The sequence below is a fragment of the Falco rusticolus genome, chromosome 8 (genome assembly GCF_015220075.1).
Source record: "Falco rusticolus isolate bFalRus1 chromosome 8, bFalRus1.pri, whole genome shotgun sequence".
In the NCBI taxonomy this organism is placed as follows: domain Eukaryota; kingdom Metazoa; phylum Chordata; class Aves; order Falconiformes; family Falconidae; genus Falco; species Falco rusticolus.
Window position 1 is genome coordinate 10,061,970 of NC_051194.1, and position 12,002 is coordinate 10,073,971.

At 61.8% G+C, this 12,002-nt stretch overlaps 1 protein-coding gene across 2 annotated transcripts; it reads left to right on the top strand.

Moving 5' to 3' along the window:
- Positions 1–509: 509 nt before the first annotated feature.
- On the top strand, positions 510–11,442 carry CDHR2 (cadherin related family member 2). Of its 2 annotated transcripts, none has more exons than XM_037398795.1 (33): positions 510–583; positions 946–1,024; positions 1,486–1,544; positions 1,968–2,033; positions 2,123–2,262; positions 2,531–2,584; positions 2,820–2,909; positions 3,503–3,592; positions 3,933–4,055; positions 4,133–4,276; positions 4,418–4,493; positions 4,697–4,803; positions 4,883–5,113; positions 5,205–5,360; positions 5,586–5,753; positions 6,022–6,083; positions 6,177–6,417; positions 6,522–6,758; positions 7,037–7,106; positions 7,194–7,808; positions 8,072–8,143; positions 8,428–8,477; positions 8,592–8,743; positions 8,966–9,068; positions 9,149–9,237; positions 9,454–9,528; positions 9,923–10,000; positions 10,086–10,146; positions 10,252–10,376; positions 10,509–10,622; positions 10,791–10,868; positions 10,972–11,032; positions 11,238–11,442. In XM_037398795.1, the coding sequence occupies exons 3-33, from the start codon at positions 1,499–1,501 to the stop codon at positions 11,355–11,357; spliced, it is 3,894 nt and encodes a 1,297-aa protein (XP_037254692.1). In that variant the 5' UTR covers positions 510–583; positions 946–1,024; positions 1,486–1,498; the 3' UTR covers positions 11,358–11,442. The 2 variants fall into 2 exon arrangements, with proteins under 2 accessions (XP_037254692.1, XP_037254693.1); XM_037398796.1 differs by lacking the exon at positions 510–583 and adding an exon at positions 649–761.
- Positions 11,443–12,002: the final 560 nt, after the last annotated feature.

Sequence of the window (12,002 nt, forward strand, 5' to 3'; positions counted from 1 at the left end):
AGTGGGGCGTTCCGGGACAGCCACAGGCAGTTTGTAGAGGGGTGTCCAGCACCAGCCCCGGGGGGCTCAGCGGGTTAATCCTGGGCCAGCCCAGGGGTCTCCAGGAGTACCCCCAGGCAGCCCATGGGGTGTCTGTGGGGGTGTCCCGAGGCAGCTTTTGCATGGGCTGGGGGGGTCCTCGACCAGCCCTGGAGGGGCTTGCTGAGGGGGATCTCCCAGGCTGGGCCCCTGTAGCCCCTTCTCTGCAGGCTCCCTGACCCAGGTGTGCAGTGAGATGGGGACCTCGGAGCAGGGTGGGTGGCTGGGGGAATCCCAGAGCTTCCCGGCCATCCAGACCCCGTGGGTTCCCCAGGGAACAGGGGTGAAGGGAGCCCGATGCCACAGAGGTGGGGGTCCCACAGGCCCAGGGCTGGCCATGCCCCTCTCACCGCCCGCCACCTCCCATCCTTCTTCTGCCTGAATGGAGCTGCACAATCCACCCTTGTCCCCAGTGTGTCCCAAGTAGGTCAGGGAGGCTGGTCCAAGCCCCTGCAGAGGGGAGCGGGTGGCAGAGGGGTGCAGAGGGCCCCAGGCACCCACGCAGGTAGCTGCACCACGGGGTTGGTGCCCACCCCCTGTCCCGGTGGGACCCTGGTGTCCCCAGCCCAGGGGCTGTGGGGCATTTCCCCAGCCCCTCTCCAGTCCCCTGGGGCGGTTCAAGATCCCTCTGCATCCCTGCAGGCTCTGCATCCCTCCTGGGAGCCGGAGTCCCATGGGTGCAGGTTGGGGTGGCTGAATCATGGGGGAAGGCACCCAGTGTGGGGACCTGGGGGGCTGGGGCTGGGGACCGAGCGTCGAGCTGGACTGGGCAGGAGCTGGGGGATGAACACAAGGAATAAGGAAGATGAGGGAGGTATCTCTCACCCCTTAATTGCAGTTAATAATTGATGAACGTGTTTACTGCAGGAGGCAAAGGTCTCTGGTGGTGTCAGGGTGCGAGCGCAGAGCAGCCCGCCCAGCAGCATCCCAAGTGACGCAGCCACAGGTAAGGGATGTCGGCCCCTGCCCTGGCCCCCATGGGCATTGGGGTCCGTCTTGGAGGGAGGTGGGGGTGTCTGTTGGCTGTCGGGCTGCCCACAGGCCGTGACATGAGGAGGGGGACACCACCATGATGTCATGGATTGCTCTTGGGCTCCAAGCGCTGCTTGGAGAGGCCCAGTTGAGCCCAAACAATGGAGCCTCCAGCCATGCCCAGAAGAGGCTCCTGGGGTCCCCAAGCACCCCTATGATCTCCGGCACCTGGAGGCCAACCCTGTCCCCCTGTGCCACGTCCCCAAGAAGCCTGTGCTCGGTGATGTGGCACAAAGCCTGGTGCTTGCTCACCAGCCTGGCTCAGCAGAGGGGACTGTCCCCCCCACAGCTCCTCCTGTGCCATCCCCCAGAAGGGATGTGGGGTGGCTGGTGGCAGCAGGCAGCCGTCAGCCTCAGGTGCTTGTTCTCCTACAGGCGTGCAGGCAGGATGGCATGGAACTCACTGGTGCTGCTCCCCTTCCTCCTGGTGACAGGTGAGGACTTTGCTCGGCAGCTGGCACGGGTGGATGGGAGGCTTTGGAGGCTTTCAGCCCCCAGCATTCATTCTGAATTCCCTGAGGACAGCTAGGACCCCCAAAACAGCTGCCCACCCCAATGGCACCTTGGTGACCCAATGACAGCCTTGCTGCTCCAGGGCAGGCAGAGCAGGCAGGCGGCTCCGCAGTGTGGATCACATCTGGCATGGGTGCTGCAGCTGGAGTTGTCCTCCAGCTGGAGGTCTGGAGGTGGGAGGTGTGGGATGATCACGGGGAAAGTGAGGGCTGGTTCGTTCACCTGCCTCACCTGGAGACCAAATCCACAGCTGGGAGCTGGGGTTGGAGCTCAGTAGGTGCTTCTGGGTGCAGGGTGCTGGTGGAGCTCGGTGCAGGGGTGGTGCTCAGCCCATCTCCTTGTAGTTTCAGGCAACGCAGCTCCCTTCTTCAACATGACCTTTGTCTACGTGCCTGAGGACCTGGAGCCGGGTGAGTGGGGAAGTCTCGCAGAAGCTCTGGGGTGCAGGAGGAGTGGCCGGGGGTCCTTGGGCAGGGGCTGACACTGCCTGTGCCCCCAGGCCAGCATGCTTTCCAGCTGACAGCTACTGACATAGACGGGGACCCACTCACCTACAGCATCAGTGGGCCAGAGGCCTTCTACTTCTCTGTTGATGCCCAGACAGGCAACGTGATGCTGAGGAACACCCTGGACCGTGAGGTAAGAGGAGACCAGGGCAGATGTCCCTGCCTGAGCTGGGCAGCCTGTGGTGGTGAGGACAGAGGGCAGAGCCACGAGCCCTGTGGGAGAGCTGCTCACAGTGCTACTGTGGGTCACCCCCTGGCCCTGGAGCCCAGCTCTGGTGGGGGGAAAGCCATTTGGGAGAAGCATCCCACCCAGGGATGGTATGTGGGAGGGCACTGAGGCTTAACTGCCCAAGGACTAAGCTTCACCTGGCCTGACCAAGTCCTGCCTTGTGTTCCCCCAGCTCCATGCCAGGCTCACCATCACCGTCAGGGTGTCTGATGGGATGAACGATGCAGTGAGTGCTGGGGCATGGGCTGGGTGGCTGAAGTGGGTGATGGGAACAGGGAAGGGAGCAGGGTCTCGGTGGGACTGTGGATGAGGCTCAGTAGGGAAGGGCGTTGGAGGTGGGCTTTGCCCAGGGGTGGGTGATGCTGGCTGGCTCCGGAGCCATGGTGGCCACAGGGTGCCAAAACTGCACCCAACTCTGCCAGGCACCATCTCCCACACCCATCACATGTCCTCCCTGGTAGGTCTCCAGAAAACTCACAATCATCGTGGAGGACCGTAATGACAACGCCCCGGTCTTCCAGCACCTGCCGTATGAAACATCCATCCCCGAGGTACCTCCCTGGGACCTCCTGGCCCCTGTGGGCAGCAGGATAGGGGTGCTGGGTGGCTCCTGTGGCATGAGTGTGCTGGTAGCAGGACAACAGTGCACCAGGAAGGGGGTGACCCCCACACCTGGGTGTGTGGTGATGGTGGGCATGGGCATGGGGCAATGGTGCAGCCCGCACGGCTGACCTGGGAGCGCTCCATGCCGGGGCAGTTCCCGGCAGGTGCCTCTGTGACAGTCCAAGGCGCTGACACATGGATGGGACTCTGCCCTTGTGATGAGTTTCTGACCAGGGAGTGCCCAAGCTGCCGCTCAGCCCACGCCAGGGTGAGGCAGGATCAGGGTGCAGACAGGGAGTGGGGCTGATCCCAGCTCCCCCCCAGGGCTGGGGGGCAGGCTCTGCTCCCAGGGAGAGTGGCAGGGGGGATCGTGCCTAGCATGAGCAAGGGCAGTAGCTCATTCCTGTGTGGGGATGCACTGGGCAGCCCCTGGAACCCTGTGGGGCCAGACCACCCCACAGGAGGACTGTCAGGGGCCTGGCCCAGCACCAACCCCCCTGCTCTCCTGGGTGATGCCACAACCACCCTCCTGTGTGCCCAGAACATGAAACCCAACAGCACCATCTACACCGTGTTTGCCAATGACAGCGACACAGGGAACGCCTCCAAAGTCAGCTACAGCATCGAGGAGGTGAGCACAGTTCATTGCAGAGTGGGGCATGCCATACCCCAAAGCCACCCCTGAGCCACCCCTGTGGGACAGAGGTGCTGGGGGACCCGGACAGGGGCAGCCCCGTGGCTCTGCAGGAGCAGGGGTACGTGTTGGGTCAGGAGGGCTGGCTCTGCACCCGCTGGGCGGTGGGTGCAAGGTGCTGAACAGTTGCAAACTGGGGATGAGCCAGGTGATAGGGGGTCCCCACGGTCCGTGGGCCAAGCTCGGCAGAAGGGTGGGGGTTTAGCTCCCGTCTCTGCTGGGGGACCTCTGCTCCCTGCCTTGGTGGCAGGGTGATGAATTGATGTCCCCTGCTCAGGTGATCCCAGACAGCATGAAGAATCAACGGCTCTTCTACATCCTGTCCAACGGGAGTGTGATGCTCAATGGCTCACTGGACTATGCCAAGAACACCTTCTACCAGCTCAAGATCCTCGCCATGGTGGGGGCCAGCTGGGCTGGGGGAGCGGGACTGCCAGGTAAGGGGGCTGTGGGACTAACAGGTACTCTGCTCCCCAGGACAGCGGGGGCATGCTGCACAATGAGTTGATCTTCCAGAAGAGCTCAACCTACCTGACCCTGACTATCCGTGACCTGCCCAACCTGGACCCACGGTTTCTCAATGAGCCCTACTCCGGCTCTGTGCCCGAGAACTGTGCCCTGGTAAGGAGCCCACCTACCCCAGTGGCATGTCCCTACCCCTGGCCCTCCCTGGGGGCTCTGACACCCCAGGGTGCCGGACCACCAGGCATGGGTGCTGCTGGAGACATCCTAGGTCCTGCCCTGATGGCCATGTCCCTGCAGGGCACCACTGTGCTGACCGTCACCGCTATGGACAGAGACACAGGGGTGAATGATGAAATCTCCTACAGCATCACCAGTGAGTGATGGGGCAGGGCAGGATGGGCAGGGGGTGAGCAGCAGCAGGGGGGCATGGGTAGGCAGGGTTATCAGGCAGCAAGGGGCACCACAGAGACTGGTTCTGGGCTCCCAGGTGCCGCCAGCCTGCCTTTCTGGCAGAGAGAGGGCCAGGCCTGCGTTTCTCGGTGACTGCAGCTGGTTCCTGCTGTCCCCTTGCCCTAGATGCCAGCATTCCCTTTGCTATCAATGACACAACGGGCATCATCACTGTGAGCGGGTCCCTGGACCGTGAGCAGCTGCCAGGCGAGGAAGTGCTGCTGGAAGTCGTGGTGAGTAGGAGGCAGCAAGGGGAACCCCATCTTCATCCTCTCCCCGAGCCCCTCCAACCTGCTTTCTCCTCCTGTCCAGGCACGTGAGAAGAAGCTGGACATCCACCTCAAGGTGGCCCAGGCCAGCACCCTGGTGACAGTCATGGTGACCGATGTCAATGACAACAAGCCCCAATTCTACCACTGCTCCCTCCCCAGCTGCAACTTCTCCACTGGTGCCCAGAACAACTTCAGGGGCAACATCATAGAGCACTCCTCCTCCAGACTGCCCGTGTCCAACCTCAGCATCGTTGCCCATGACCCGGACAAGGTGGCAGCCTGCCCAGGGACCTGGGCCAGGGTGCAGGTGTCTGTCCTGCCTGGACTACCCACCCTCATTCCTGCGTTTCTCTCCCTGGCAGAGCATCAACAGCAATTATGGGCTGTACCTGCAGGGCCCGAATGCCAGCGCCTTCACTGTCTCCCCCACAAAGATCGTGGGCACAGGGGAGGTCCAGCTGCTGGTGCAAGACCCGTCTTCTGTGGACTACGAGATAAGCCATTTCATGGTGGTGCAGGTGGGACCTGTAGTGCTGGCTTGCCATGGGGACAGTCCCAGCTCCCTGCATATGCCAGGGTACAGGGGACACATAGCCCTTCTCCTGCAGGATTCAGAAGCCAAAGCAGAACATGCCTTTGCCCTGGCAACTTGTTTGGTGCATGGGGGCTGGGCTGGAGTGTGAAAAGTCTCTTTCTCATGTTTGGGGAACCATGGGAGACACTGTCGCTTCTCTGTCCTGCAGATCGTTGCTAATGACACAGGGAACCCCACAAACTGCTGCTCCACAGCCACCGTGACCATCAGCATCACTGACAGCAATGACCACATCCCTGAGTTCCCCCAGAGCACCTACAGCCTGAGCGTGATGGAGAACAGCCCTGCTGGCACCATCATCTCCCTAAACATCACGGTCAGGCGCTGGGCAGGGAGCAGCCACAGTTTACATCCCCCAAGCAGGACGCTGGGCACCCCTGGCTGCTAGTGCAGTTTGTGTTGAGGGCACTGGTCTCTCCATGCACACAGAAAGGAGACAGTGACAGTGGGCCCACAGGGTGTGGGACCTCGTGCCCATCAGGGCCATGTTTTTGGGGTGCTCACTGCCAGCAGCCAGTGCCCCAGAATCATCACTGCTCTGGGGGCTGAAACAAATTGACCAGATGCTTCCTTCTCTTTTTTAGGCCTATGATCCGGACAGTGGTGCCTGGGGCCAGATCACCTACCAGCTGCTCCCAGAGAACATGTACGTAGGGGCACAGCCATCCATGACTGGGGCATCATCCTGGCGAGGGGGCTCCAGGCCTGAGCGCCAGTGACGGTTCTGTGTATGCTGTAGCCGTAAAATCTTCATGGTGAACACCACGACTGGGGCACTGCTGGTGCAGAATGGGAGCTTGCTGGACCGGGAGACTCGTTCCATCTACTACGCCAACCTCCAGGCCAAGGATGGGGGCAACCTAGTGGGCACCACAGTGCTGGAGATCACTGTGCTGGATGACAATGACATAGCACCCGTCATCACCGGCTCCTACTTCATCTCAGTGGAAGAGGGGCAGAACGTCAGAACGCAGATCCAGGTGTGCACCAATGGAAGTGGAGGGGATGATGGGGGTTGTCGGAGAGGAGCAGAGATTGTCCCCAAGGTGCCAGACAGCCCCATTCCAACTGCTGACCTTTTCAGGCCATTGACAACGACGAGCCTGGCAATAACAACAGCAAATTAGGCTTCAAGATCTTGCCAGGACCGTTCAGTGACAACTTCACCATCAATGCGGCCACAGGTGAGATGCACAGCAAGGAGCCGCTGGACCGCGAGGCCTTGGAAGATGCGCGGGGGCAGATGGTTGTGACGGTGGAGGTGTACGACCACGGCGTGCCGCAGCACACCACCTCAGTGAACGTCACCATCACTGTGGGGGTGAGCCTTGGGCACAAGCGGGGACACACTGGGGCAGGCAAGGGCTTGGAGACGGGATGAACGGGCAGGGAGGGAATGTGGGATCCCTGGCCGTGGCACAGGCACCGTGTCCCCAGGCTCTCTGTGAGGGCAGGTGAAATAGCTGATCCAGGGAGGCAGGAGAGGGTTTGTGTGCCTCCTGCCCGTGGGCAGACAGGTGCCCACACTCCTGTCCCCAGCCAGCTCTTGGGGACCCTGTTTCCTGGAGCAGCTATAACCGTGTGCTTTGTCTCCTGCAGGACATGAATGACAATGCACCCGTGTTCCTCAGCCAGTCCTATAATTTCTCAGTCTTTGAAGACTCTCCAGGTAGAAGTTGCGTGGCCAGGCTCATGGGACCAGCAGTGGTCCAGAGTCAGTGCCTGCTGGCTGCTGAGTGTCTGTCTCCATCTGCAGGATCCCTCGTGGGTGAGGTGGAGGCCACAGATGCCGACCGAACAGAGATAAATTCCCGCATTTCCTTCCTACTTCAGAGGGGCAGTGGTTCCAGCAATTTCTTGATCCGCTCGTCCTCCCTGGGGCCAGGGCACTACAGCGGGCAGCTGTCCGTAGACCCTGACATGTCCCTGGACTATGACACCCTGCAGCAGAAGTCCTTCTCCTTGGTGGTGCTGGCAGAGAACACAGCTGCGGACAATGTGGGGGACAAGGCCAACGTCTCGGTGGTGGTCCACATCCTAGACATCAATGACGAGCCCCCCACTGTCCTGCTGCCCTCGCTGCAGGATGTACGCGTGAGCGAGAACGGCACGCAGCAGGGTCTGGTCCACACACTGCTCGTCTCTGACCCAGACACCAACCACTCGCTGGTCTTCAAGAAGCTGGCAGTTGCCTGCTTCAAGGGGGCGAGCAGCGCTGGGGAGGTGTGCTGGGACTGGTTTGTGCTGGCACCCAATGGCTCGGTGCTGGTGAACAGCTTGGACATTGACTATGAGTTGTGTGACAGGGTGGTGCTCACGCTGCGGGCTGAAGATTTGTACACTGAGAAGGGCAACCGCTACAGCCAGAACGGTATGACACCCACTCCCTGCTCCTGCCACCACCACTGGGCGTGATGGGTGGTGGGACCTGCCTCTCCCACCTCCCAGGAGGAGCTGTGGGGAGTAGGGCAGGAGCCAGGTGGTTTGGCAATGGAGGGAGGGTGCCCCCAGCACTTTTGGTCCCTGCCACCAGACACCTGTGCCTGCTAGGACAGGGCTCCCATGGGAAGCGGAGGAGGGTGCTGCAGGGCTGCTCTGTTGGTGACTGGAGCTCTGCTTTTGGGGCATTTGCAGAAACCCTGCAGATCCTCATCACTGATGTGAATGACAACACGCCGCTCTTCCTGCCCATCTCGGAGACCTTTGGTGAGCAGCCGGGGTTGGTGTGTCCTGTGGGCTCCTCTCTGCACCCGCATATGCTCTGCCACACTGCTCAGCAGTGGGGACCTTCCCCAGCCAGGACAGGGCTGTGAGAGGTGCAGGGGCCAGGCTGGGGTTACTCCATGCTTTCCATGAAGGCTGTGGGGCTGAGGGCAGTGGGGGGATGCTCGGAGCTCTGCTGAGCCCTGGGGCTGCATGGGCATGGGGTCTGCAGCAAGCCTGGCTGCACACCAGCATGACCAGGCTATCCGCCTGTCTTTCCCCGGCAGTGGTTGTCCCTGAAATCTCTCCCGTGGACCTTCAAGTGGCTACCGTGAAGGTGAGGAGCTGTGTGCATGTGTCTGTCTGTCTACGGAGCTGGGCTTGCCTGTCTGCACCGTGGGCAGGTGGTGGCTCTTCCCATCTGTGCTCCTGCCACACTTTGTCCCTGCAGGCCACGGACGCTGACTCAGGGCTCAAAGGAACCATCACCTTCTCCATCGTCAGCGTGGTGCTCGTGGAGGGCAATGGGGCCAGCCGGCCCTTTGAGAACCTCTTCAAGGTGGTGCCAAAGCCCGAGCAGGACGGCTACATCGGGAGCATCCAGTGAGGCCATGGGTCCAGGCCAGGGCTGGGGGAGAGCAGCTCGGCTCCTGCCTGCTGGGAGGCAGACGTTCAGGCAGGGCCAGCACAGGCTGGAGAGGGGACAAAGCTATCCTGGGGTCCTGCCCTGGGCATGGTGGCAGGGTGGAGCTTGGGGGATGGCAGTGCCATCCTGGGGACATCCTGTGCAGCCCAGTGGAATTGTTGATGTTCCTGTCCTTGCAGGGTGGCCAGCAACCTCGATGGCTCGCTGAAGGGGCAGTACCAGGTGACAGTGGAAGCTCAGGACTGTGAGGCACCAGTGCACAGAGCACAGACCACGCTGAATGTGAGTGTCACCCCCATCCCCCCATCTGGGGACATGCTGCACCCTGCCCAGCCCCACTCACTCCCGCTTTCCACATGCAGATCTTCACAGTGGATCAGAGCTACCGTGTTCGCCTCCTGTTTCTGGCAGCAGTGGATGAAGTCCAGAGTAACTCTGAAAAGATCAAAGTGTAAGGGCTGCCAGGCCGGGGCTGGGGGTGCACGGCTGCGCAGCAGGGGACACAAGCACGGTGGCCGTGTCTCCCAGCTTCATGAACCATGGATGGGACAGGGGAGGCAGGTCCCCACCACAGCTGGGGGTTGCAGGGGGTCCAGCTGCTTTCTACACCCATGGGCACAGCAGCAGGATGCCAGGCCCAGCCTCCCTCTATCCCTCCTGTTCCTAGGGCACTGACCACTGCGACCAAGGCAGGGGTCTACGTGGTGGCCATCCGGAGCATGGAGGACACCCGCACCTCCCAGTGAGTTGGGCTCTGCAGGTGGTGGGGAAGGAGATGCGCTGGTGGCATTGCGGGGGGATCACCCAGGGGCAGGGCACCACGTACAAGGTGTACAGGCAAGACCTGTACACCGAGAAGGGCAACCGCCACAGCCAGAACAGTACGGCACCCACGCCCTGCTCCTGGCACCACCACTGGGCATGGTGGGTGGTGGGACCTGCCTCTCCCACCTCCCAGGAGGAGCTGTGGGGAGTAGGGCAGGAGCCAGGTGGTTTGGCAATGGAGGGAGGGTGCCCCCATCCCATGGATGGGACAGGGCAGGCAGGTCCCCACCACAGCTGGGGGCTGCAGGGGGTGCAGCTGCTTTCCAGCTGCACCACCGCAACCTGCTCACCCCATCTCTTTGATCCCACAGGGTGGAAGCCAAGTCGGTGATGGAGGCATACTTCGTCTACAGCAATGGCACTGCCCTGGACGTCAACCAGCTGAGCATGTGTGTGCTGGGACGGGGGCCATGCACAGGCACTGCCACGTGCCCGCACTGGCGCTGCCGCTCATGCCTCCACTTTCCTTGGCAGGCTCATACAGTCTGACCCGCTGGTCCTGGCTGAGCTGGTGAACTTGGGCCTGGCTGTCATCGTGAGTGGGGCTGGGCAAGGGGCACAGGGAGAGGGCTCCAATGTGGGGCTGGGGGGAGGGGAGTCTCCTGGCTGGGGCTGTGCCCTCACCCCTGCTCTGTGCCAGGGCCCCGGCGAGGTGGCAAAGCCCACCAGGGAGACAGAGTTCATTGGTATCATCGCAGGACTGGCAGTGTTCCTGCTCGTCTTCATCCTCATCATGACCCTGGTCTTGGTTCTCACTACCAGGAGGTAACTGCACTGCCCTCATCCTCACCGGTCCCCCCAGACACAGACCCACCCTCCATCCCCCTCCTGCCTGCCCCATCGCATGGCCCAGCTCCCCCTGCCCTTCCCACCCACCGCATTCCTGGGGCTTTGCAGCTACAAGAGGAAGCTGAGTGCGATGAAAGCTCTGAAGGTGGCCACAACATACAGCCCTGCCACTGCCCAGCAGGGAGCCGGCATCCCTGGCACCAACCAGTACAACGCAGAGGGGTGAGTGGGGGGCTCCCTGCGGCAGAAGGGAGGAGCCCAGGCACGTCCCCCCCCCCAGGGGCTGCAGGGCTTGCTATCACACCCCTCATGCCCGGGGGACATGGCTGCCCGAGGCTACCCCTGCAGCCCCATGGGATGGTCACTCACCTGCCACCCATCCCTGGCCAGGGCCAACCCCATGCTGAACCTCTCGCTCGATCCCTCCCACGACCTCGGCTTCCACGAGGACTCCAGCTCTGTGACCAGGTAAGCTCTGCAGTCAGGTCCCAAAGACCAGGGGGCCATCACCCTCCATACCCACTCTGCCAGTGCTTGGACCCTCTTCTACCCCCCATCCTCTGCTCTCCAGCGTGAATTCCCTGGATGAAAACACAGTAAACGCACCCAGGGATGACAACATCAGTGCCAAGGTAAGTTTGCAAAGAGCTGCTGATGCCCAGCAGGGAGTCCTGCCACTGCATGCCACATCCTCTCTGCTGTGGTCTCTGGGCTCCTGGACACTTTGTGTCCCTTCCACCCCATCCCCTTGACAGCCCTCAGCTCCTGGGAAGGACAGGAATATCCCTGTCCCCCATCTCTGTCCCCATCCCCTCTGACCATGCTCTCCCCCTGCAGCAGGACGAAGCGCAGCTGAAGGAACCCACTGACAAGGAGGTGCTGGTGGCTGCCCTGAACCTGAAGGAGCCCACCAAAACAGCGTACACCAACATTACCTTCACCACCACGGACTTGTGAGCAGGCACAAGGGGTGCAGCAGGGCCAGAGCAGGACTCGGGCAGCTACTTTGATGATGTGTTCAGAGGCTGGCAATAAATCTGTCCCACAGGGGTCATGGTGTCCTGTAGCCATCAGCCCATCTGCCTGGGGGCTCAGCCAGCTTGGAGTCATCCCTCCCAGCACAAGGTGCCAGTTTCGGGCCAGGCTGGTGCCAGAGGGCAGGCGAGTGCCACCATGGGGCTCAGCCTGGCTTCTTGTCCCCAGGACCCTTCCCTGGGCTGTCCCACTGTCCACTAACCCTGCTCAGACTCAGGGGAGGGAGGTGCAGGCAGCCCAGTGCAGAGGTTTGTGCAAGGTTTTATTACCCAACATCCACATTGACAGGTTGGTCCTCCCACCCCCTTCCTCCCTGCCACCCCCAAAAAAGAAATGAAGAGGGAAAAAAAAGAAGTAGGTGATGACGACTCAGCACCGGTGGGCTGGAGCTCGACAGTGTGGGGCTGGAGGTGTGAGACAGCCCAGGGCAGGGTAGCAGCGGGGTGCCCCCAGGTCTTCCCCAAGTGGCCACGGCACCCCTTGAGCACCCCAAGGCACTGAGCAGAGCCAGCTCCGGGCGAGTGCTGCAGCACAGAGCAGGCACTGGCCACCGCACTGGCTGTCGGC

What these genes read in the sequence shown, in the direction of transcription:
- CDHR2 (XM_037398795.1), top strand. Translation starts at nt 1,499, where the DNA reads ATGGCATGGAACTCACTGGTGCTGCTCCCCTTCCTCCTGGTGACAG. An exon ending in TCAGCTACAGCATCGAGGAG is followed by an intron (nt 3,593 to 3,932) that starts GTGAGCACAGTT and finishes TCCCCTGCTCAG; the next exon opens with GTGATCCCAGACAGCATGAA. An exon ending in CAGCTGCTCCCAGAGAACAT is followed by an intron (nt 6,084 to 6,176) that starts GTACGTAGGGGC and finishes TGTATGCTGTAG; the next exon opens with CCGTAAAATCTTCATGGTGA.